General features: G+C 39.7%; 1 protein-coding gene across 2 annotated transcripts in view; it reads right to left on the bottom strand.

The window, feature by feature from the left end:
- Positions 1-23,388, bottom strand: part of IBTK (inhibitor of Bruton tyrosine kinase) — a 54,242-nt gene extending 30,854 nt beyond the window's left edge. For both annotated transcript variants that reach the window (XM_053973376.1, XM_053973377.1), the window contains exons 1-10: positions 23,234-23,388; positions 15,161-15,828; positions 11,785-11,881; positions 11,324-11,448; positions 10,366-10,476; positions 9,015-9,185; positions 7,706-7,823; positions 5,787-5,967; positions 4,449-4,572; positions 325-502 (exon numbers count right to left, since the gene is read on the bottom strand). In XM_053973376.1, coding sequence (XP_053829351.1) covers positions 325-502; positions 4,449-4,572; positions 5,787-5,967; positions 7,706-7,823; positions 9,015-9,185; positions 10,366-10,476; positions 11,324-11,448; positions 11,785-11,881; positions 15,161-15,484 — 1,429 coding nt within the window. In that variant the 5' untranslated portion in view covers positions 15,485-15,828; positions 23,234-23,388. The remainder of the gene's footprint in view (positions 1-324; positions 503-4,448; positions 4,573-5,786; positions 5,968-7,705; positions 7,824-9,014; positions 9,186-10,365; positions 10,477-11,323; positions 11,449-11,784; positions 11,882-15,160; positions 15,829-23,233) is intronic.
- Between the last annotated feature and the right edge of the window lie 602 nt (positions 23,389-23,990).

Raw genomic sequence — 23,990 nt, 5'->3', positions numbered from 1 at the left:
ACATGCTCCTTCTCTTGCTCAGTATCAATTCTCTTCAGACTCACCATCTAATACGTGACAAGATTATTACACTAGACCATTATGCCACTATTGCTCTTCAGAAGTACTTTTCTTCCCAGAAATCTCCACCTAAAAACCTGAAGGCTGCAAAGTCAATCTCACTATTACTGAGGAAAGAGTACAGTAGCAGTCAATGCTAAAAACTGTCAATCACAGAGGAAAGAACAAACTTGCCACATAATACTGTTAGAGATTGTAAAGATTCAATTATACTTTTTTACTGATTTAAAAGTACTTAAAAACCACTAAGAAATCACAGCTAACCTTTCTTTTCTGAGTTTTTTTTCCCTTCTTCCAGCCACTTCCCTGAAAAGGCTTCACCATCACGTGTGACAAACATTATTTCATTCCCATTCAAGGCAACATCAGACATGAAGACTTGCCGGCCATACACCCAACGACACTGCTTCATAGAGTTGTTAGATGACTTCCAACAAAACACCTATAATATCAAATTTTTAAAGAAAGGGAAAATCTTCATATAATTTAAAAGCAGTTATGCATTACACACTACTTTTTTAAACACAAGAACATGCCATCTCAAAATTGCATATAAAAGGAGAAAGACATTCTTCAAAATTTTAGGATAAAGTGCTATGAGCATCTATTAGAGAGAATCCACAAGTAAAACAGGGAAAATCTATCAAGATATCAAGATCCGTTTGCTCATGAAGAGCATCTGAAAAGCTTCTCCAAATACTGAAATATCGTCACAGCAGTCATGTATAGGACAGGTTTTGCTGACATCTTAAAAATGAGAGTAGAAGGTGTCAGGTCAAGAAACAAGTTTTATCTAGTTCTCAATTTACAGATTTGTCCAACTGGTTTGCTTATAAATCAGACAAAATTCAAAGCTAGCACACTGGAAATTTAAACCACTTCCTGTTAATTGTTTGACAAAAATCTCAAATTTCTCTGTACCAGTCTAGGTTTGGAATGGAGATCATGACCAAACACAAACTTCAAAACCCTCAGGAATATGAAGCACTGCATGCACAGCAAGACCCCAACAAGGTACACTGTACATGTCTGAAAGACAGCCCCAAGCAAGGTAAAGCCCAAATGTGGCATTAGCAGTGCTAAAGTCAGGCCTTCATTTTCTCCCACTGAAGGACCTGCACAGGTCTGTTAGCATCCACATAAGGAAGGGACAGAAGAACTTAAGTAACCTATTTCATTTCCCCTGCCTTGAGCCTTAAGAATCACAGAATGGTTTAAATTGAAAAGGATCTCTGGAGGTTGTCTAGTCCAACCCTCTGCTCAAGTAGGAGTACCCAGAGCCAGCTGCCCAGGAACATGTCCAGACAGCTTTTGACTATTAGCAAGGATAGTGATTTCACAACCTTAACTGGCAACTTGTGGCAGTGCTGGACCACCTTCAGTGCTTCCCAATATTCAAATAGAGCCTGCTCTATTTCAGTTTGTGCCCACTGCCTCTGGCACTGGCTCTGGGCACCACTGAAAATAGCCTGGCTCTATCTTCTTCACATCTTCTCTTCAAGTATGTCTCTACAAGATTTCCCTTGTGACTTTTATTTTCTAGGCTAAACAGTACTCACTTCAAAAAAGTGCAATCTAGCCAAACCAGGAAGCACTGATTCAGTAACCCCAAGTATTAACATCCCATCCCTCTCCTTATTCAATAATTTATAATGCCTGAAAGCACTGAAGATCCCAGTACTTGTCAGTGTAACATGGAAAGATATGAAATGCACACGGACATTTTTCCTCTGATGCAGGAAGATCAAGTAATTGCTTACTGCTAAAGCAGTGTCCCAGAGATGTTGAAGGGGCACTACCAATACCACAGATGCTAGAGGTTACACCTCACATGATCAAATACTGAATTGAAAGTTTATCATCTCTGAGACAACTAATAACCTAATGAAAAGATAAGATCATCTCAAAACATAATTCAGCCAAATGCGAGGAAAGAAAAGGAAATTGCTCCTTATTTTGATATACAAGCACCTTTTTCAACATTCTTTAAGGCATTTCAAAGGAAATGCTTCTTTGTAAACACCACTAGATGGCAGTGAAGGTTGAGATCTCTCAGTGAGCATATCGAAAAAAGGGATTTAGTAGGGTCCTGTAAACCAGCACTTAAAAAAGAGTAAGGGAAGAAAAAAATAAATTCACGATGACATTCCAATTCTAAGACAAGAGTGTCTACACTTATATACTAAATGATGCACCAGGTTTAGGTGCAACATTTTGACCATAAAACAGTTGTGTTTCAGCAAAGACTCGAAAACTTTAAGTCCAGAGACTACTTTGAAAGGTGTAAAGGTGCCTGGCATAAGTGGGATGAAGAGACGGGAAGAAAAAGAAAAAAAACACCAACAAAAAGAACCTAAACCACATACACTACATAACCACTAATGCGTATGCAAAAACAAAGTTTACACCTTCACTGAAAAACCATTAAAAGTCCACAGATTTAAAAATAAATTACTGTGCATTACTTTTGCAATCCTCCCATGGCCCTAATATAAAAAAATCACCAGCAGTTCTATAGAAACAAGCTGACTGGGGAACAATAAAAAGAGCTTTTTCAAATATATTAATGGCAATAGGCAGTGTAAGAGTTAACATCAGCTCATTACAGGGTGAGGATGGTCACCTCACAAACAGGGACAAAGAAAAGGCACAGGTGTTTAACACATTCTTTGCCTCTGTCTTCAACAATGGGGTCTCAGTGCCAGGAGCTGAAGGACCATGACTGTGAGAATGATTCACTCCTGTCAACCCTGAAATAGTGCAGGATCTGCTGCTCCAGCTGGATTCCTACAAAGCTATGGGGTCTAGTGGGATTTATCTGAGAATCCTTAAAGGGCTGGCTGATGTGATCCCAAAGCCTCCCTTCATGATTTTTGAGCAGTCTTGGAAATCCAGAGAGGTCCCAGCTACTGGTTAACATTGTCCCAGTTTTCAAGAAGGGCAAGAAAAGAGAACCCCACACTATACAGTCCTGTCAGTGTCACTTCAGTGCCTGGTAAAGTTGTGGAGAGGATTATTCTGGGAGGTGTTGAAAAACACCTGAAAGACAACGCAGTCATTGGACACAGGCTTCATGAGGGGAAAGTCCTGCTTATCAAACCTGATTTCCTTTGATGACAAGGAAACCCACCTAGCTGACCAAGGGAAGCCAGTTGACGTAATCTTTTTGGATTTCAGCACAGCTTTTGATACTGCTTGTCACAGGATCCTTCTGGACAAAGTGTCCAGCACACAGCTGGATAAACACACCATGGGATGGGTGAGCAACTGGCCCACGAGTTGGACATAAAGGGTGACAGGGAATGGGGTGACATCAAACTGGTGACCTGTCACTTACTGGGGGTGTTCCCCAGGGCTCCATCCTCAGCCCTGTGCTCTTCAACATCTCCATAAATGACTTGGAGGCAGGACTGGAAGAGATACTGAGCAGTTCACAGATGATACAAAATTGGGAGGAGCTGCTGACTCCCTCCAGGGCAGGGAGGCCCTGCAGAGATCTTGACAAATGAAAGGCTGGGCAACCACCAACCACATGAAGTTCAATGAAGGAAAGTGCCAGATTCTGCACCTGGAGAAGGGCAACTCTGGATGTATGGACAGACTGGGGAATGAGGTGCTGGAAAGCAGCACCTGGGAGTCCTGGTCATTGGCAAGTTGAACATGAGTCAGCAGTGCCCTGGAGCCAGGAGAGCCAACCCTGTCCTGGGAGGCATCAGGCCCAGCATCACCAGCTGGGCAAGGGAGGGCATTGTCCTGCTCTGCTCTGCACTGAGGCAGCCTCACCTCGAGTGCTGGGGGCAGCTTTGGGCACCACAATGTAAGAGAGACATTGAACTGTTAGGGAGTGACCAAAGGAGGGCAACAGGGATGGTGAAGGGCCTTGAGGGGAAGCTGTGTGAGGAGCAGCTGAGGGCACTGGGTCTGTTCAGCCTGGAGGAGACTGAGGGGAGACCTCACTGCAGTTACAGCTTCCTCGTGAGGGGACAAGAAAGGGCAGGCACTGATCTCTTCTCTGTGGTGACAGTGACAGGACCTGAGGGAATGGCCTGAAGTTATGTCAGGGTACATTTACTGCAAAAACATTCTTCACCCAGAGGGTGGTTGGGCACTGGGACAGCCTCCCCAGGGAAGTGGTTACAGCACCAACCATGACAGAGTTCAAGAAGCACTTGGACAATGCTCTTGGGCACCTGGTGTGACTCTTGGGGATGGTCCTGTTTAGGGCCAGGAGCTAGACCTGGTGATCCTTGTGGGTCCCTTCCAACTCAGCATATTCTATGATTCTGTGAAATTCGTTATTTTCTATGCATGATTTTGTCCTATCTTACGTTTAAAGTTTGATTAATCACTATGCAGCCTGCTATATAATTATAATTATGACAACTTACCCTTCCAGCTTCATCCAGTGCCAGAATGCAAGTCTTTTGACCCCCATTTTCTTTAAGATGCTGGGTATCTACTTTATATTCCAAATATCCCCCACTGACAAGAACTTTTTTAAGGTTCAGCTGTCTGAAAGAACACAACAACTTAAATTAGTATCTCCCTATTGTGTACTTAATGTTAGTTCTATGACAATGACCTTTTTCATTTACACAAGCAGTAAAAAATGTAGTTGAGGCAGTGACACTGAAAAATTACTTATGTTTAGTTTCATCCTACTGGTACTATTAACATAGTTGCTAATATTACAGCAGACTATAACTTTTGTTTGTTTTTAAGTATATCACATTGTATATCTAAGTTATTTAAAAAATTCCGTGAGTGAAAAATCAGTAGATGATGTAGCTTTGATTTCACCATTAACAAAAATTTATTCAGCTGTCTGTATTAAAACATCTATCCTATCCCAGCAGGTCATTTCTCAGGGGTTTGCTAGGTCTTGGTTTTTAGCTGATCAAAATCATACTCATTATCTTTTCTCAGTTGCTTAGCATAAGAGCACAGGACACAGCATTAAGATTCTACAAGTGTCAACACCTTCACTTACAGCCATGTAGAAATTAAGTATAAGGCAATCATTAAGCTATAAATACTGTTAGAATTTGAAGAGAAGCTGAAAAACTAGGGTGGAGTTATGTGGGCAAAATCAAATCTAAAAAAATCTATTTGAATCTGCCATTGCAAGTAAAAGAGAACAGGATTAAATATTTCCTTAAATTCATGAGTCAAAAATCCAGCTTCTTCAACAGGTTTTACATCCTGGTTTTAGCACACAGACCAGATGATTTTACAACATCCTCCTTGCAACCTAAAGTACTCTTTATAATATACTTTATCCACACATTAATTAGGAATTAATTAGACCTCTAATTACTGATTCAAAATCATAACAACATAAATAAGCAGAACAGCAGATCTTTAATGTCTCTACCGAGATGCACTTAGACAAATTCAAGGTAACAGAGGAAGAAAAAATACCTGTTTCAATGTTTTTAAACCTATGGCACAAAATATTTCCTTCTAACATGATTTTTTAAATATCTTTGGCAAACAGCAAGTGGCACCTTAGCCTCTTGTAAAAAAAGCCCCAAAAACCAAATGAAGAAACAAACAAAAATGATAGCTCTAGCTTATATGAAAGAACTACAAATGAAGAAAACACAGGGCACCACTGAATTTTCTGTACTTTATACAAAAAATCTTTAAAATAGCTTGCAAGTATACAACTACAGTGAAATCTTCCCCTATTGTTCTTCATGACAAATTAGAAAAGTAACACATACTTGGAAGCTATCTTTTTGCACTGATAGTCTGCAAGTAAATAAATATCTCCTCTTTCAGAAACACATACTGTAGCACCATCACTTGCAGAGACCAGGGACACAGAGATGTCTTTATGGTGTAGAGCAGAGACTTGGCGAGGTGCAGTTACACATTTTTCTCCATTAGGATCCAGCAGATAACCTGGAAAATACAACACACCCAAAAAAATTATTTGCCATTCCACACACTGTGCACTTAAAGGATACTTTATAACACTACTTTGAAGAACCTTTAAATTCCAAAAGATTTTTTAGGTAGTTGGATAATTTGTCTACAAAATATTTAGATGAGACTGACCAGACCTACTTGTTAGCTCACTACAAACACCTGAAAACCAAGACCTGATACATAAAAATGAAGTAAGGCATATTTGACAGGGAAGTTATTTAACATGGTGCTACTGCTTTGATTCCAAAAAAAGAATATTTATTTAATCATATGAAAATTTAAGACAGTAGAAATACCACAACACTAGCATAAACTACAGATTATTTCAGACACTAGAATAAAAAAAATAAGCTTCTAAAAAATTACTGTAACTGCAGGTAAGCACGAAGGCAGCAGTTACATGATACAGAAAAGGTTGGAGCTGTAATGAAAGATCTCTAAAAACATTAAAAAAAATAAAAACACGCCATTGCTGCTCTGTTGCAACAAGAAACCTAACATCAGGAATCTCATACATGGCATAATCCTGGTTTGTGTGCAGGGCATTTATGCCTGCACCACAGAGCACCACAGGGTACAGATACTGAGAAACAAACACCAGAGCTGCTCCTACAGCTGGAAGCAACCCTGCCACAGGATAATGTAGGGCTATGCTCAAACATCCTATGGGGGCAAGGTTTACCACCACAGGTCTACCATGGTGCCCAACTGACACAGATAATATCACTTAAGATTCAATTACTGTCTTTCTATGCTACTGCACTGGACCACATACTAGCCAGAATAATCCAAACAACACAACCAACCACAAAAAAAGCTTACATGATGGGTGCATATTAAAAAAAGGCAAAATCAAACAAGAAGATACTAATTAGTAAAGTATTTCTCTGACAAAGACAAGTTTTTTCACATACCTTTGACACCTTAACATAGAAAAACAAAAAGAGCTGGAACCTGAGGTCAGAGCTGATGCAGATTAACTATAAGTACCAGAGATAGCTAACAGTTTTGTTTGCACATAGACCCAAAACTGCAAAAATGCAAATCCAAACCAATATAGCAATAAAAATAAAAGCAATTTAAAAGTCCCATTCATAAAACAAATCAAGTTCACTAGATGGTAATATATTTTTAAAAGGTTCTTTCTTGACTTCAGAATAAGACAGAGCTAACTGAAGATTCTGGCAATGGTATTGCTGAAAAAAATCTAGATATAGGCTATTTCACTTTAAAAAGTTAGTATGGAAAAAGTTATCAGTAGCATGTTTACAGTGTTTGATGAAAGAAGGACATAGGCAGGAGAGCTGAAGGCTAGTTTATAATTTATTAAAGGCAGTGCCAGCCAGATTGCTGGAAGGACAAGCTTGCCTTGGAGTAATTTCCAACACAGTAACATTCTGTTTCCTCAAAGTCCCCAGCAGCAGGACCACATAAGATACACGGAAAGTAAAAGTTGTAAAGAGTTCAAATGAGAGCTAAATCTGACAAGCTCCTATTATCTCAAAATGTGAAAATAACTGGTAGGAATGAAAAATATTCTTCAAAAGAAGTGTGAAGGGATGATGCCAGCAGATTAGTTAAAAAAAAAAAAAAACAGAAGAGAGAGAAAAAAGCTTCACCCAGGCTTCTGTTCTCAGAAGCAGATGACAGGTTAAGCATGAACAACATCTTTCAATGCCTATGTTTTACTTTCAGAATGTTTCTACCTTACCTAGTTGGCCGCCATTCAGCCCCATGGTATACACTGCTTCCTTAGTCCATAGCACAGTATGGAATCTGCCTGCAGCCACTCCAATCACCATTCTACCTTTCAGGTTTTTTGCCTGAACCTAAGCACAAATCCAAAGTACATCTTAATATTAAGTAGCAACAGGTGAATTTCACATGTACAAACTTCTGACAACATTAAACTCCTAAAGTCATTACGAGGGAAGCACTGATATCAATCCACATACACTCTAATAGATCATGTTATTTCAGAAGTTTGTCAACTGGGGCACTATTGCACTAATGACAAAAATAATTAAACATTTTGTAATATCTAATCAGAACTGGAATCCAGTCTCCTTAGGCTGTCTTCACATGTAAGCTGTTGAACAAGACTGAACAGGACATGTATAGCACAGCCACAGAAGACTCAGGTGCTGCAAAATGTCAGCTAGAAGTTTAAACTTGCAAGTCCTAATGGCCTAAACACACTGCAGAACATTACACTACTAATTCCACACTTCACATTTAACTTAACTTTTCCAGATTAAGATGATAAAATCAAAGCAAGTACTGTGGATATAGAGCTGTCATTACACTACTGAAGAGCACATGGTACCCCAAAACACTATCCTGTTGCATTTTGGCCAATCATTCTTTTTTACTTTCACAACACTGATAGTGCCATGTTGTTCTACTTCAAATGAAGTTAAAGCTTCTTTATTTACAAAAAAAAAAAAAAAAAAAAAAACAAAAAAAAAAAAAAAACCACAAAAAAAAAACCCAACAAAAAAAAAAAAAAAAACAAAACAAAAAAACAAATAGAGATTAGGCATAGAAATATAGTTAAGCTGCTGATGCCCATACCCCCTCTTCCCTGTCACTACTCTTCCCAAATCACTGACTCCAGTGCTTCCAGCCAAGGATGTAATGCTCAAACCCTGAAAGCCATCATCCAGTGATCCAAAAGGAGTTAAGAGCATGATTCTCAAGTGATATATACCTATTAATACTTCAGCTACAGAACAATTTGGGGAAGAGAGAAGAAAAGGGTTTTGGCAGTCGTACCTTGTATCATACTTCACACTACGAATTTTGGTGATGTTCAAGTTACAAACTAAGACATTTATCAGAACACAGTTAAGATCTGAGACATCTGATACACAGAATCAAGATTTATCTGAATTCACATTAAACTTTGCTGTTCTAAAAAGTTTACGGGTTATTTTTATAATCTTCACATTTTACTTTCTATTAAGAAAAACCAAAACAGCAACACCAAACAATTAAGCTTTGACTGATGCTATTTTTACCTGTCTTGGAACACTGCAATTAGAAGGAGGAGGAAGAATACCCAATTGATGGAAAGTATTCAAACCAAATGTGTAAACATATCCATCTTCTGTTAGAACAACAGTATGATCCTTAGCTGCAGCTATCTGGGAGCACTGATGACCAGTTAAGCCTTCCACAAGTCTTGGAACCTGAATCAGGAAAAAAAAAAAGTTGATATAAAAGCATATTGTTTTGTTATTAACCAGTGGCCATCTATAAAACTAAAGTTACACCAATAAAAAGTCATGACCAAATATTGAAATAAAGATAAAATGCATTTGAACATGCAACACACTCATTAACATAACAACCGCGCGCAGTGCAGTAACATTAATTACTGTAATTTGAAATGCTATCAGAGAAGTGTCCTTTTCTATCACAGGAGATGAATTTTAAACCACCTGTTCTGAAATTAGATTGGAAACTACATCTTCAGGACAGCTGAACAAATATTAACTATCACGTGGTACTTTAAATACCACAAGCACTAAAGCTATCTCGCTCTGACACAGGATAATTCTAACAAAATTTCACAGAGTAAGAAAGCAGCTCTGTATCTTTGAGTCTTCATGCACTCTAAGATGACTTCTCCTTTATTCAACTACATAACATCATAATTTCAAAAAGCAATTTGAAAAAAAAAAAAATCCTAATTTAACAGAATTACTTTCTTTAAAAAAAACAAGAAAATTTGAGCTCCAGTCTCCACTATAGCATTCAGCAACAGAATATCAAGTTCTACCAGATACTCAATATTAGAAATTTTTAAAAATTACTGTGCTGCAAGATAAATGTACACTGCGAGGTAGTATAAGATGCTTAAGTCTAAGAACTGTATTGTCATCATATCTTAGTCTTCTCAAATTTTAGTTTTGTGCATTGCAACAATGTACCAGTCAAATGAAAACAACCAGTGACTTTTCACTTAAGTTGCGCAAGTCTAGTAAAAAGCAACGCTACCATCCCTCTTCCTGCCACTACAGCTTCCCAGTACTGTACTGCTGTTTCTCTGCCAAAAAAATTTGCTTCCACTTATCTAGCATCAGCTGGCCTTTAAATCAACTCAGCCATAACACAAGTTTGACAACAGCATCTAGCTATCTGAAGTTAAACTATAATTAAATGCACATTCCTCTATTCTCTGCCACCTCACTATTAGCACTGGAGAAGTTTTTCTGTTATTGGTGGGAAACAAGGAGTTTGGTTTAAAATGAATGGCAAACTCATTTTGAAAGTACTCTAACAGAAACTATAATTCACTTTTTAGACTTGCTGCTAGAAATAAAAAACATCATACTAGACTACAAGAAGTAACACAAGACAGCATACCAAGCATGTTTGTTCATCACCATGACCCAAGCGCCCTCCCTGTCCATGTCCACATGTATACACTTGGCCTTTGTGGGAAAGGAACACAGAGTGGAATTTGCAGAGTACCACCTGAAAAAAGAGAAAAAAAAATGGATAGGGAGGAGGCAACATAGGACAGATTAAGTTTTCTGGATAATCTGAAAACACCTGCCATAAGTACTTTGTGAAGAAGTTCTGCTTTAAAGATGTATTCATGAAAATACCAGTAAGATAGCGGTATTAAATCATAGGACACAAAATACTTGCTTTAAACATACTATGTACTGCCTTAAGCTACTTGAAGAGATCAACAGTCTCAGTTTATTAAAATAAGAACAAGCATGGCCCCATAGGCAACTCAGAAGAACAGAAACTCAGAAGACTGAGTTTTAAGGTCCACGATGCTGCCTCAGAAATGCCAAAGAAAACACATTAAGACTGCAGCACAGATTGTCTGCACTGAATGTTTGCTCAAGTTGTACTTCAAACTTTCAAATATTCTCAAAGTGAAGTCACAAGAAGTTATTAGAGACATGTGCTTAACAGTATATGCTGCTTTGAACACAAGATGAATTTTAATTCAACATATACCAAGCACATTTATTATTCCACTTCAGTTCAGTACTGGAATCACACTGGAAGTCAGCAGCTCAAAACAGTTACAGAAGTATCACGCTTCTGAATGTATTTAATGATATATAAACCATATATCCAAAGCAAATCATATAAACCCCCTGTTCTCCCCATCAAAACAGAGAACTACAATTTAAGTAATGGTGATTGGGGTTGCAGGGAGGTAAGGAGGTGGGCAGAGAGGGGAAGGCACCAAGAACTCTTTTGTCCATGGAAATCTTCAATACTTGTTAACTCCTTGGTTACTTTTCCCCCTTACACACCCCTCCCCAAGAAATGTGCCTATGTAATACATTAAGAATACCTGTTTAATGTACACGCCATTCCGAGGAAAAAGGTCCACCAATTCAGGATGATGTCTACCCTGCTGACCACCATGACCCAAAGTAAAATTTATATTGCTTCCCCAGGTGTAGACTTCTGTGGGATCTGTAATGAAAAAGATCCTCTCTGAAGCTTGTAAATTTATCAGTATTGTGCACATTGATATCAAAAAACAGTAACTGCTATTTCTATCTAAAAATTTAAGAGGAATTTTTTTTACCTAAAACTGTACTTTAAAACATTTAATATTACAAGAAGTAAGATACCATGACAAAATATTCCAATAATATTGTACAGATGATCAACATTAGCATCAGGCATCTCACAATTTATGAAGTCCCAATTAGAAACAAAAAATATTGTATACACTGGTATATACATTAATAGATAGTTGAAGCAGATCTCATTGCAAAATTCAAATTAGACTATTTTATTTCTTACCAGTTTTCTTGAACACCACATGGATCGGCCTATCTTTCATCACAAGATCCAGGGCTGATAAGCCTTCTTTATCCTGAATATACAGACTAACACCATGCTGAAAGAGGAGAGGAGAAGAATTGAAGTTAATTTTAACTGCACAGCTTGATGTAAACCAGGTAAATCTTTTAGGAGCAAAATACATCTTTAACTGATGTTTAAGACTGATAAAAGAAAATCTTCAGATTCAAGTAAACTGTAAGCAAATCTAAAATAAACCAAAAACATTGCAAATCTGTTCTGCCATATATACATCTTGTTGATATTAACATGGATTTTATTGTCTCAACACTGACTGTGTAATAAACTGTAACTAGTAAAACACAAAGGAAACAGATGTGAAGATAAGCATTGACATCTAGAAATGGCAAGTATTTACCGAAAATGAATTTACCAGCTTCAAAGGATGCATTTTATTAAACTGGCACTCCACAGAATTAGTTTTGACAATCCAGACAAGTGACAAAAAAAAAAAAAAAAAAAAAAAAAAACCTATTACTTTGAAAACAAACAAGGAACGGAGTTTCACAGTTCCAGAGAAAAGGCAAGGAGGACACAAACAGCCAGGAAAGAGAGCACTAGGGAAGGTTCAGAGGCACAAAGCATGTACAGGTCATTCTTTCAGAACTTAGAGAGATACAGACAATCTCTGTAAATACCATCTTCTCAATACAAAAAAGTGCTGATACAGCAGCATTGATTTTAGGAAGGAAGTCAAGTGTCATCAGTCACTTCCCAAAAGGGAAGAACTCCAGATGTCTTCAAACAGAACCTAATGGCCAACACGGCTGTACCTGTGTACCTGAGGTCATGGCTAATACAAAGGAAACCTGAGAAAACCTCACACTTAAGAGGCAAACACATGAAATACATCTTTATTTGGAAAAACATTCCCCAGAAGAAAAACAGCATACATTCTCCAAATTATAAAGACAACCCTAGTGCAACAGGGCTGGGATTAATTCACCATATGACAGAAAAAACTGACCTATTTTTATGATTTAATGGATAGCTGGATATTTTCATTTTTGGAAGCTATTTAAAATATTCACAAGCAGACAGAGGCTGCGGGGATATTCACATATTCCGAATTTGTGAAAACAAACTCCAGTTGCTGAGTGGCAAATCTTGTAGTTAGATACAGTCTGAGAATAAGCCAAGACTGCCTCCAGCCCACAGCAGAAGTCCATCATCCACACTAGTTTAGGAACCCAGGGGCTGATTCTGGAGCTAGTACTGGTTAACATTTTGACTAACAACCTGGATGATAGGCTAGAGTGCTGCTCCCTCAGCAAGGGTGATGACAGGAGACCAGGGGGAGTGGCTGATAAGTCAGAGGGTTGTGCTGACATTCAAAGGGACTTTGACAGGCTGGAGCAACAGGCTGAGCGGAGCCACATAAAGTTCAACGAAGGGAAATGCAAATCCTGGCTCTGGGGAGGAACAATCTGGTGAACTGGTACAGCTGGAAGCTGAGTGACTAGAAAGCACCTTAGTAGAAAAGAACTTAGGGCTTCTTGTAGACCACCAGATGACCACAAGCCAGCAAGCTCAGAGTTAAGAATGGTGAAAGCATCCAGGGCTGCAGGTGGGAGTGTTGCCAGCAAGCATTACTCAGCACTGGCAAGCCACAGCTGGAGTGCTGGGTTCAGGTCTGGACTCCCAGACAGATAAGGACATACAGGAGCAAACTCAGCAAAAGACCATGAAAATAATGACTGGGGCATCTGACATTCAAAGAGAAGCTGAAAGAGTTGGGATGCTTCGCCTAGAGAAGGTTTGGGATGGGGGAAGGGGACAGCATGCCTTATCATACATAATAAATACCTAATTGGAGGTAAGGGGTAGGGATCACAGTGATATCCAGTGACAGAAAAAGTGGCAATGGGCACAAACTAACATATAAGAAATCCTGTTTAAATCTAAAACACATTTTTACTGAACTGATAGTAAAACACTTGAACAGAAATGTCTGATACTCTGCTCAAAATCCAACTGGACACAGTCCTAGGCAACCTGCCCTAGCTGACCTTGCCTGAGCATGGGGGCTAGACTAGGCAACCTTCAGATATCTCCTTCTATCTCAGCTATTTCATAATTCTATTCTATAATCAGCTTCTGTTGTTGCTATAATACGTTAAGAACATACCCTTTTTATAACACAGTACAGCAGACAGATTCCAGTTAAAGAACTGGAAGAGACAGCACCCTCCATGAGCTGTTTTGTTCCGCTTCTTAGAAGAATATCAGCAGAGCTGGCTAGCAAAAAAATCTCATTCACTTATGTAACTGACAGAAAAGTAAAAGACATTGGGGAAAACCTGTACAGGCCTTCTGTAAGCAAATACCAAAGATACAGCTAGACACATATGCACTAGAAGACTGAATCCTTTTTCATATATCATGTACAGAGTTTCCAGTTTTCTAGAGAATGGAATCATATGTACAATGCTTATAAAACTTTTTTCAAGTTTAATGAAAAATTCTCCACTCTGTAAGGGGACAGGACATGAAATAAATATCAGAGCCTACCAGATCCACCATCTTTCTGTTTAAAGCCTTCTAGAAAGCAGAGAGTTACGTCTACAAATGGCTAGTCACTGTAGTTTTAAAAGACTGCATTCAAAATGGAAAATTCTCTGCCTTAAAAGGTTTGTTTTTAAATAACCCTGAACGACAAATATTTCATTTTCTCACATGGTTAAAGAGACTCTGAATATCTCAAACAAACATCTCTTCCCTTTGCTGAACTTGCGAAAGGAGGAACAAAAGGAAGATCAATTAAAAATACATACAACTTGCTAATTGGATGGGAAGAAACAGCAGTTGTAAGAAAGGGATAAGGAGGACTGAGCAAAAGCCCTGGTTTAAAATACTAATGAAATGGAGATTCACTTAATAGAATACTCCATACCTTGAATTGTTTGCATCTTAAATATAAGATTTATTTCTAATTATAACCCTATTTAATTTTCCCTTATTTTAAGTTCTCTAACATCAATTGATATAATTACTGCAGGCCTATTTTCAGAGTATCTTTAGTCTGACCACTCTATTTTTAAGATCCTGAGCCTGATATCATCTACACAAACAAGTCTTCAAGGAAGTTCACAATTAATCAGGGATCCTTTCTCAGTGCTGATTTCTGCATGGGCAAAGGCAGACATCTGTATGAACAGAGACAACCTTCAAGTAAATCAATGCACTGCAATCTGAACACAGTATTAAGACAAGCCTCAAAAGGCTTCCAGTCAAGTTTAAAAACACACTTTTACATAAGCAATACAACTCTAAAAATTGTAGATGCCAAGGAAAATGACAGTTGCAAATCACTCACCTTCAGTAATGACAAAACACAATCGATGTATCCATAAAATATACTTCTGTGCAAAGCTGTCCATCCAGACTCTTTGTCTTTTGCCAAGAGATCCACTCCTTTGGTCTCAGCCAACCAGTCCAGCACACCTTTTTTGCCACAAGACGAAGCAAGATGTATAACGTTCCTACCAAAGGCATCTTTGATAGTTGCAGCATTGTAGCAGTAAGAAGAGAGAAAGGCCTTGATCTGGCCTTCACTTCCTCTGGTAACTACAGAAATAACATCCAAAGCATGCTGTAGAGATCGACACTTTGAAGTGCACTCTGGCATGTAAGAATTCATCTTCAGTTCTAAAGCTGCTCTTCTCCTTAAGGGGAACAACCCTTAAGTGTATCAAGGCACTCCAATTCAGTACACAACACAGTGCCTTAGAAAAATTGTAATTCCAAGGATGTAAATTCAAGTTTATTGAGCTGCCATTAGAAATCTTTGTACTGTTATGTTTGGCACTTGATCCAAATAAATATTTATAAATATATATTTTTAGAAGTCTTATTTCACCATCTTATATAACAAATAATCTTGTCCATAGACAATTCCAAAAGTGAACTACCTCTAGCGTGCAGAGGGGGATTCCCCCTCCACACTACCTTATTCCTCTAAAACTCCATAATTGCAAGGGAGACCTGAAAGAGAGCAAACCAGAACAGATTAGTAAACAAAAATACTTTTCCCCTGCAAGTGTACTGATTTAACTGCATATCAAACTAGCAAGTACAGGACACGACAATGTGACAAGGGCTGACTGACCTGCCCCATCCATCTGAGCTTATACTCAGACATTCAATCAGATTAAAAAAGCATTACTCCCTTCCCCACCCCAGCCTCCAAAGGCACCTCCTACCTTTCTTTGACATAAATTGTTTAGGCCACAAAGTAAACTAGATCCAAAAAAGTTTGCTTTCCCACCCTCAGGGTCCTCAGGATCCTGACTGTTTAGTGTCTAATTGTATCATTATTTGTAATCAGAAAGCAAGAACTGAACTAAAAACTGGGTGGGGGGGAAGCCATCCACCAAAAAATCCCCTCAGCTGTTGAGTACACTATGGCTAACAGAAGCACTGTTAGTAACACGGGACAAGGAAGGAGAGACCACCACTCTTCACACCCACTGCAATAGAAGGATTATATCCCATTTTCTCTCCCCTGGCCTGAATGCCAACCCATGTCCCTAGAAATTCTAATCTGCAGAATCAATAGGAAGGCTCCTCTCCACCACTCCCAGAGTTGCTCACAAAGGTGGGTCAGAGGATGGCATCAAGGCAAATAAAAGCAGCTTGTACAAGAGACATGAATTCTGGCACTCATGCAGGGCTAAGGTCTAAAGTTCCTGAAACAGGCAAGAAGAAATGAAGGTCTACGTTGGAAGGGATAAGGGAGAAAGAAGAAGAAGAAGAAAAAGGAAGCAAAAATAATAATTCTTCTTCATTAAAATATAGTCACAGTTTGGGGCATACAGCACTTCTGCTTAGCTGCGTGTACTTATCTTTGGCATATACATCTTTCTCTGGCATCCCTTTTCTCAAAAGTAAAGAAAACTGACAGAAGCACTCACTTAGTCTATGAAATGTCTGCATTTATAGTCAGAAGTGTCACAAGAAGTGCACACTGCAGTATAAAAATCACACATAAACCCAGAAAACAGAAAAGGTGAACTACATACATACATCACTACATACATCACTAATTAAGTATGAGCTATTAAGACCCCCAAAAAAATCACACTTCAGTCTTCCAGATATAAGTTTCAAATTGAGTGAAACAGTATTCAGTTCATGTTTTTGTTTGCTGTGCAAAATGTTATTCAAAGTTATTCTACCCACAATTAAAATATTCCAAGAGAAGATGAGCAATGCCATCCTGAAAGCCAAAAAAATAAAACTAAAAATGTTAACAAACCCTCAAAGTGGGGAACGGGGGGGATAAGACAGGGACACACACCAAAAAAAACCAACAAAACACAAAACTCCCCCATCCTACTCAGCTTAGCAGTCATTATAAATGTTCACATCCTACTCCTTGACCCCAACCTCATCAAAAAGGTTGAGCTTAGCTTTCATTGCTTTTCAGCTGCTGAATGTATAACCATATTTTCTTAATATCTTTATTTGCAAAGACATATCAGAAAAATACGGTTTTGTTTGGAAAAGAGAAATCCCAGTCCTCCTCCTATTTTAAGAATCAAGATTTCCATAAAGCTGCAAGCAATCAGCTTAGAGCAAACATTAGCAATAGAATCTAAACTTTCAAGAAAAAAAACCTAGTCCAGAGTATTCATTTAAATATCTCATAACAAAGCCTCCAACAATTTCTTTTCCACCTCATTCAGAAGGGTTACAATACTCAGAATGCAAATCTATGGACCAGAAGTCGTTCAGTGTATACCTTCAAAACAAGTTCAAAGAGCAGGCAAATGAAAAAGAAAAAAAAAATCATTTTTATTCACTACAATTTAGTCCCTCATCCCTGACAAGCAGTAGCACCAGGAAATCTTTACAAGACTAGAATTGATCACAACTGTTCAGCTTAGATTTGTCACAGCAAGCTTCAGTTCACCCTACAGGGCATTTTCCAAACAACATACAAACTTCTGCAGTAACAGAACATATATATATATTTATGATACGTGTGGACTTTTGTCCTCTGACCTTCCCAAGCCTCAGACTATAAAGAGAAGTAAATCACTGTAACAGGTTTGGAAAAAAGCTCTGATTTCAAGAATACAACCTGACTTGTTGCTTCAATGAATCAAAGTGTGATAGGTAACTATTAGCATATTCAGACTGCCATCAAACACCCTTCTAAAACTAATAATTAAAAACAAAACACCCTCAAAAAAAAAATCTAGAAAAAACCCCAAACATTTCAAGATGTACAGGAAAAAATTTATCACATTTCACCAATACTATACTATGCAATAGAATTATGTTGTGGAAGAAGTAAAAATTTTATGCATGCCTTGTAAAGCACATTTGAAATTTAGCTCATTGTTTAAACATTACTATTGTTGTTACCCAGGAAAATAAAGGTAAAGGTAAAAAGAGCATTAAGAAAAATCACACAGGGGAGACATAAGGTTAACTAATCTGTTAAACTGGTATGAAATGGCACCACCACCCAAGAAAGCAGTCCTGCTGTCCCCTGTGTCATACCATCCTTTGTGCAAATCCACACCTATCTAAGGCACTGAATTGCATAAGAAAATGATCCAGAAGAAAGCAAATCCTGAGACTTGTGCCATTACAAGAAAAGAACAAAGAGGCCAGACAAAAACTTGTTGAAGGCACCTGAGCTCCAGCCTATCAAACACCAAAATAATGTGAATAACAAAGCAAATATTAAAAGAATAAAAAGTCTGCTAGTAAACAGAAATATAAGGCTGCCTATCACACACTAACTCCATCACAGTGACATTTACTTCAGCTATGTGAAACCTGACTCTGCTGAATTATTTCTTTATAAGTCATTCCAACCCAGCCTTTCTTTACTGTAAACATTACAAAACTAAATACTGTATTAGTATATTGATACATACACCCTGAGCTCAAGACAGAAGGTCGTAGATCAAGTTTTCACTTAAGGCTGTCACACTGGCAACAAACACTGTCACATTATAACAAAATCTGAAAAAGGGTGATCATCAGATCTGATTGTTACACAAGGAAGTCCTTAAGAGAAACCTTAAAAGTTTCAAATTGTGAATTGAAGTTCAGGTCAGTGTGAAAGCATTTCCACTATTAAATGCTTACTTTTAGTATACGGAGTCCCAGCTGAAAAGTGAGCACCTAAAACAAGCACAAGACAGGAAACACCGGCATTTTTTAAATTTTGAATTAAGATGATCTAGAACATGATGCCATTTTGGTTATGTGTCTCCACATATATTTGCAGATATTTCTGTAGGCTTCTCAGCATGAATCACATTCATGTTATAATACCAGTGTCTTCTTAATGTTGTAATTATTAAAAGACATAAAAAGCTAAATAAGGCTATAATATTTTAACACTTTTATGATACAGTAGGCATTATTTGGAATTAAAATTATTTTTAAAAACTGATTCCTAATTAACATTATAGAAAAAAAATCACAAAAAATGAAGGAATTAGAGCAGTGTTCAGAGTATCCCAAAGATATTTTATTTCGGCAGCAAGCATTGAAATGAGCTCAGAGATGTGAGCTATTTATTATACATGCTCACAGCCCAGGAAAATTTAAAAGATTGGAACCAATTTGGAAGCAATTTTTTAGTAGCAAGAAAGTGTTTGTGGTATTTTGCCTCCTGCAAGTGGGTAGGTAGGGCTGTCTTACTCAGCTCTCCCCCTCAGAGAAGGCAAAGCACCACTGCAGCAGAGCTGTCAGACACCCTCCACGAAGGATTGTGGCAGATGCGTCATCTGACCCTATGGAGGCAGAACTCCCCCAGCTGAAAAAGCAGCTTTGTACCTACTGCGGTACTCTCAAAAATCTGTTTCTCTCAGGAAGTCACTACAGAAGTCAAAGCTGTCACACCTCTCCTGAGTGTGAACAAAGATTCTACAAATACCTTAGTGACTAAGGATGATGGTGATAGATTTCATTTCCTGCAAACAGCAGACATGAAACCTCAACATTTGGGAAAAGCGAACAGAGTTGGCGGAAGCCTCCCACTGTGAAGTTCCAGAAACCTCTCTCTGTGTATCATATTCATTATCAATGCATTCCCAATTTCCTCTTTTTCCAAAAAATATTTCCACAGAGGTTGTGTGCTCTTGGCTCAGAGGCACAAGGAAACAACAACCAAGCCTCACCTCATGGGTGGCAGTGTCAATGTATGTTTCCAGCATCCAGTCTGATTTGATACTGGAACTGCCATCTGTGGACCTTCTGATTCTTCCTGACGAACGCCTACACTCAGCTATTAGAGCTACAAAAACTTGGTTAACATGGATGTGGATACTGGTACCAAGACAGTAGCTTGTAGCTGCTGTTGTGCCTTTTTTCATTTAATACAGACAATGGTCTTACATGGAAGTGAAAGAGAACACAGAAGAGATTCAGCTACTCAATATTCAGTGCCACTCAAAGACAGATTGCTGGGTTTGCATCCTCAATGTGCACTGCATTAAAGTAACTCAACTGTCAAATTAGTCACATGGCCCTGAAACCCATCCTTGGGCTGCTTTACTAAAAACATATTTCTCAAGACCTTAAAATTGGCATAACTTCATTCCATTCACTACTTTTTTGTCAGAGTTTATGAATTTATTTTTTCAGTGTTACTGATTTTACTAAATACCAGTGATATCTAAAATGCACATGGTGAAAAATTACCTAGCCCCCCTAATTTGGCTCTCCCAAAACAGAACTAAGCAATGGTTTCTATTTTTCATACAAAAGAAGCATAGAGCTTTCCTTGTCAAGCCTAACATCCTTCCTTTAAAATAAAAACAAAAAAATAAAACTAATACGGTTTTTCTGAAGGTACTAAATTAATTTTCTTTTCCTTTTGATAATAAGTTGCTAAGTGAAGTGAGATTGGCAACACCACACATTTCAGGAAGGTTAAGTCTATCCTTATAAGGGTATTGCAGTATCTTAAATATTTCCAGTGTGGAATGGAAGGGGGTTGTTTTTTAAACAAGCATGCTGACATTTCTTCCACGTTGGTCCATTTGCATTTGTTTCATAACACCACAAAAGACCTGTAACCATAACAGCACAGAAGTCCTTAAAATATTTGTACCTAAAGCAAACTTCACTACACAGACTACTTGAATAGTAAGCTAATAAAAAACAGCTTACAGAAATAAAGCCATGGGAATTTGCTATCATGTTACCACTTTTCCAGGACTTTCTCTTGACTATATTCTTACCTAAAGGCAACTTTCACTAATACATATTAAAGTAACAGGTTAGAATCTGACAAAAGTGACCAGAAAATTGAGGCTAGGTAGTAATACAATAGCCTTAGCACTGGCATTAAGCAAGATATCCTCAAGGAAACACAGATGAATTCAGAGATAAACAAAAAAACACCTTTCAGGTACAGATAGCACATTGTCCTAGCCTTTAAAGAACAGTTAGACTATTAGTTTCTGCTCAAATTACATATCCACAGATAGTTGCAGAATAGTGTTCACAGTCACATAGTCACAGACAGTGATCAGAAATTCCTTGTATGTTTGTTGAAGAATGGGCAAAAATCTACACTTTCCAACCCCTTGAACACAAAACGTATTTTGTAGCTAAGAGTGGTTTAGCAGCCTGAAATTCCCTCAGAGAGACCTTTAAAAAAGCTGCTTCTTCTTGACTATATAATAGGAGCATTGAGACACAAAAAACAAGGGTTCTGCTCTCCTCAATGCACAAAATATCAGAGTCCTGCTTCTAGTTCAGATAGCAAGTTTTAAGAGCAGCAAGTAGAGAAAAACTTGGAAAGAGCCCCTAGGATTCAGAATGTTTATGGAACAACCCCTGAGTACAAGCAAATTGGATCTCTTTTCTCCTTCAGCTGTGGCTTCAGCAGACCACCCAGAGCCTTTGAATAAGGCATCTGTTACACAAAGAAGAAACATCAAAACTCCAGTCCCTTTTACTCCTGACAGTGGACAAATTCCATAAAAGATTCAGATTATATGTCAGGAAGGATTTTCAAATGACAAATTGAACACACGTGAGGCTCTCAAAACAGGCTAGACAACAAGCAAACTGCTCAAGTTATAAATAAATGTGACCTGTCCAGAAGTAAAGCTACAAAGGAAAACCAACTTGCTTTGAAAGACACCACATTCCACCATGCCCACTATGTCCCTTGGGCCACGGCAGATCCAAGCTGCTTCATTTATTGGGATGGGGCCTCCATGGTACAGCCCAGCACAAGTGACCTTTAGAGGCTCTCTCCAGACTTTCTGTAACTTCCTCCTTCAACAACAACAGCATAATCCTTATCAGAATGAGACATTCAGCAACCCAACAACCCTAATTCAGTTGCTCCTAGCTGAGCTAAGCAGCACTGCCAATTAAAGGCTGACACATCTGTCAAAAAAAGACCAAAGTACCACTGGTGGCTAAATTCAGCCACAAGCGTCAGAGCACATCTATTAGTTGGGAATCACTGTACATAAACAGTAAACTGTGAAACACTGTGCTGTGCTTATCTAGAAATACTCAGGACTGCTTATGTTTAATAACTTAATACTGTTTGAAAAAATTAAAACAAAGTGCTACCGGCAAAAGTACAGTGAGTGCAGCTACAGTCACTTCCACATCCATCACGACCTTGCTATAGGCTTTATTGAAACAGATAATGCTGAAGGGAAGTTAAACACAACAAACCACAAGTGTGCACTAGAATTTCATCCCACTTCAAATTATGTCCGATAAATCCATCAAGGACTTTTCAAAAGTGATGTTTTTGTATAGACTACCCACACCAGATGTTGGTAGGCGATTACTGTTTTTTGTAAACCACAAACTGTGACCATTTTCCACAAAGACAGACTACACTGACCACATAACAAAAAAAAAAAAAAAAAAAAAGTTGTACTTCGCCTAGGAAGACTGCGTGGAAGTATCCTTCTAAGATAACTACGAGACCGCGGCTCTCCGGTGCTTACGGTGCTGGTCTAACCCAGCAGCACTGTCAGCGGCTACCAAAAACAGACAAGTATCACCAAGGAGGAGAGAAACACGCCAGGCTTTCCCTGAATCGACAGCCAAGGAAACCTGGCGAGAGACTCCTATCGGTGTCAGGGAGGGGGAAGGTCTTCAAGGAGCAGGGGCAGGCGGAGGGGCAAGGGGCCATCCTCACTCCCACTACACGCGTCCGCGTAGCCGCGGAGCGAAGAGAGACACAAGAGACCTACTGACACAGGCGGCCGAGCCACGAAGCCGCTCTCCTCCTATCCTACGTGGCCGGCTGCCCTTTAGCCTCCCTGGCTGCCTTACCCGGAGCTCTCCCCATTCCTTCAGCCGCCCACCGCCGCCGTCCCGACCCCTCCGACAGCACCCGTCCCCCGAGCGGCTCCCCCGCCGGACGCCCGCCCCTCACCAGTCGCTAGATGAATGGACTCGGGCGGGCAGGGCGGGACGCGCGCCGGGCAGCGCGGGGGTTCATCCTCAGTGATTCCGGGGCAGGGCCAGGCTAAAAGTGCAGCCGCTACCGCGACAGCTCCGCCGGCGACAGCGACGGCGACAGGCGGGGCCCGCGGCTCTCAGCGGGGCGCACCGACAGCGGCCGCCGCACCCAGGAAGAAGCAAAACGCCGATTGGCCGCGGCGCCGCCGCACCTCGCGCGCCGATTGGCTGCGGCTGGCGCCGCGGCCCCGCCCCGCGCGGCCGAGCCCGGATTGACTGACAGGCGGGGTCAGGGGCCGAGGGGGCGGGCGCGGGGCGGGCGGGCCGTGGTGCCGCAGGGGTCAGAGCAGTGTGGCCGGCGGGGCTGTGGGTATCGCTGCTTGGGGCGGGCAAGCGAAGGGGAAGGAGCTGAGGGGCCTCCTGCTGGCAGTCTTGGCCGGAGAAGCACCGTGTCGTGCTGGGAAGTAGGGGGATGGGTTTCTGGTAAGGTCGCGCCTCCCTCCTGAGGGCTCCAAAGCAAAGAGTTAAATGCCCAGCCTGTAGGTCCCCTCAAAGTAATGGAGAGAAAGCGTGGAGAAGGCTGTGCCCATTCCGACCGTGTTAAGCCACAGCAGTTTCTCTCTCTGACAAAGCCAGTGGTCTAACGTATGGGATGCAGTTTGATTTTTTGTGAGGCTTTTGGCAGTCTCGTAAGCAAACCTGGTGTGTGCACAAGGATTTGCACACCGGCT

This window comes from Vidua macroura, chromosome 3 (genome assembly GCF_024509145.1).
Source record: "Vidua macroura isolate BioBank_ID:100142 chromosome 3, ASM2450914v1, whole genome shotgun sequence".
Taxonomy (NCBI): Eukaryota; Metazoa; Chordata; class Aves; order Passeriformes; family Viduidae; genus Vidua; species Vidua macroura.
The sequence above is the reverse complement of the archived record's forward strand: the minus strand, read 5'-3'. Positions and strand labels throughout refer to the sequence as shown.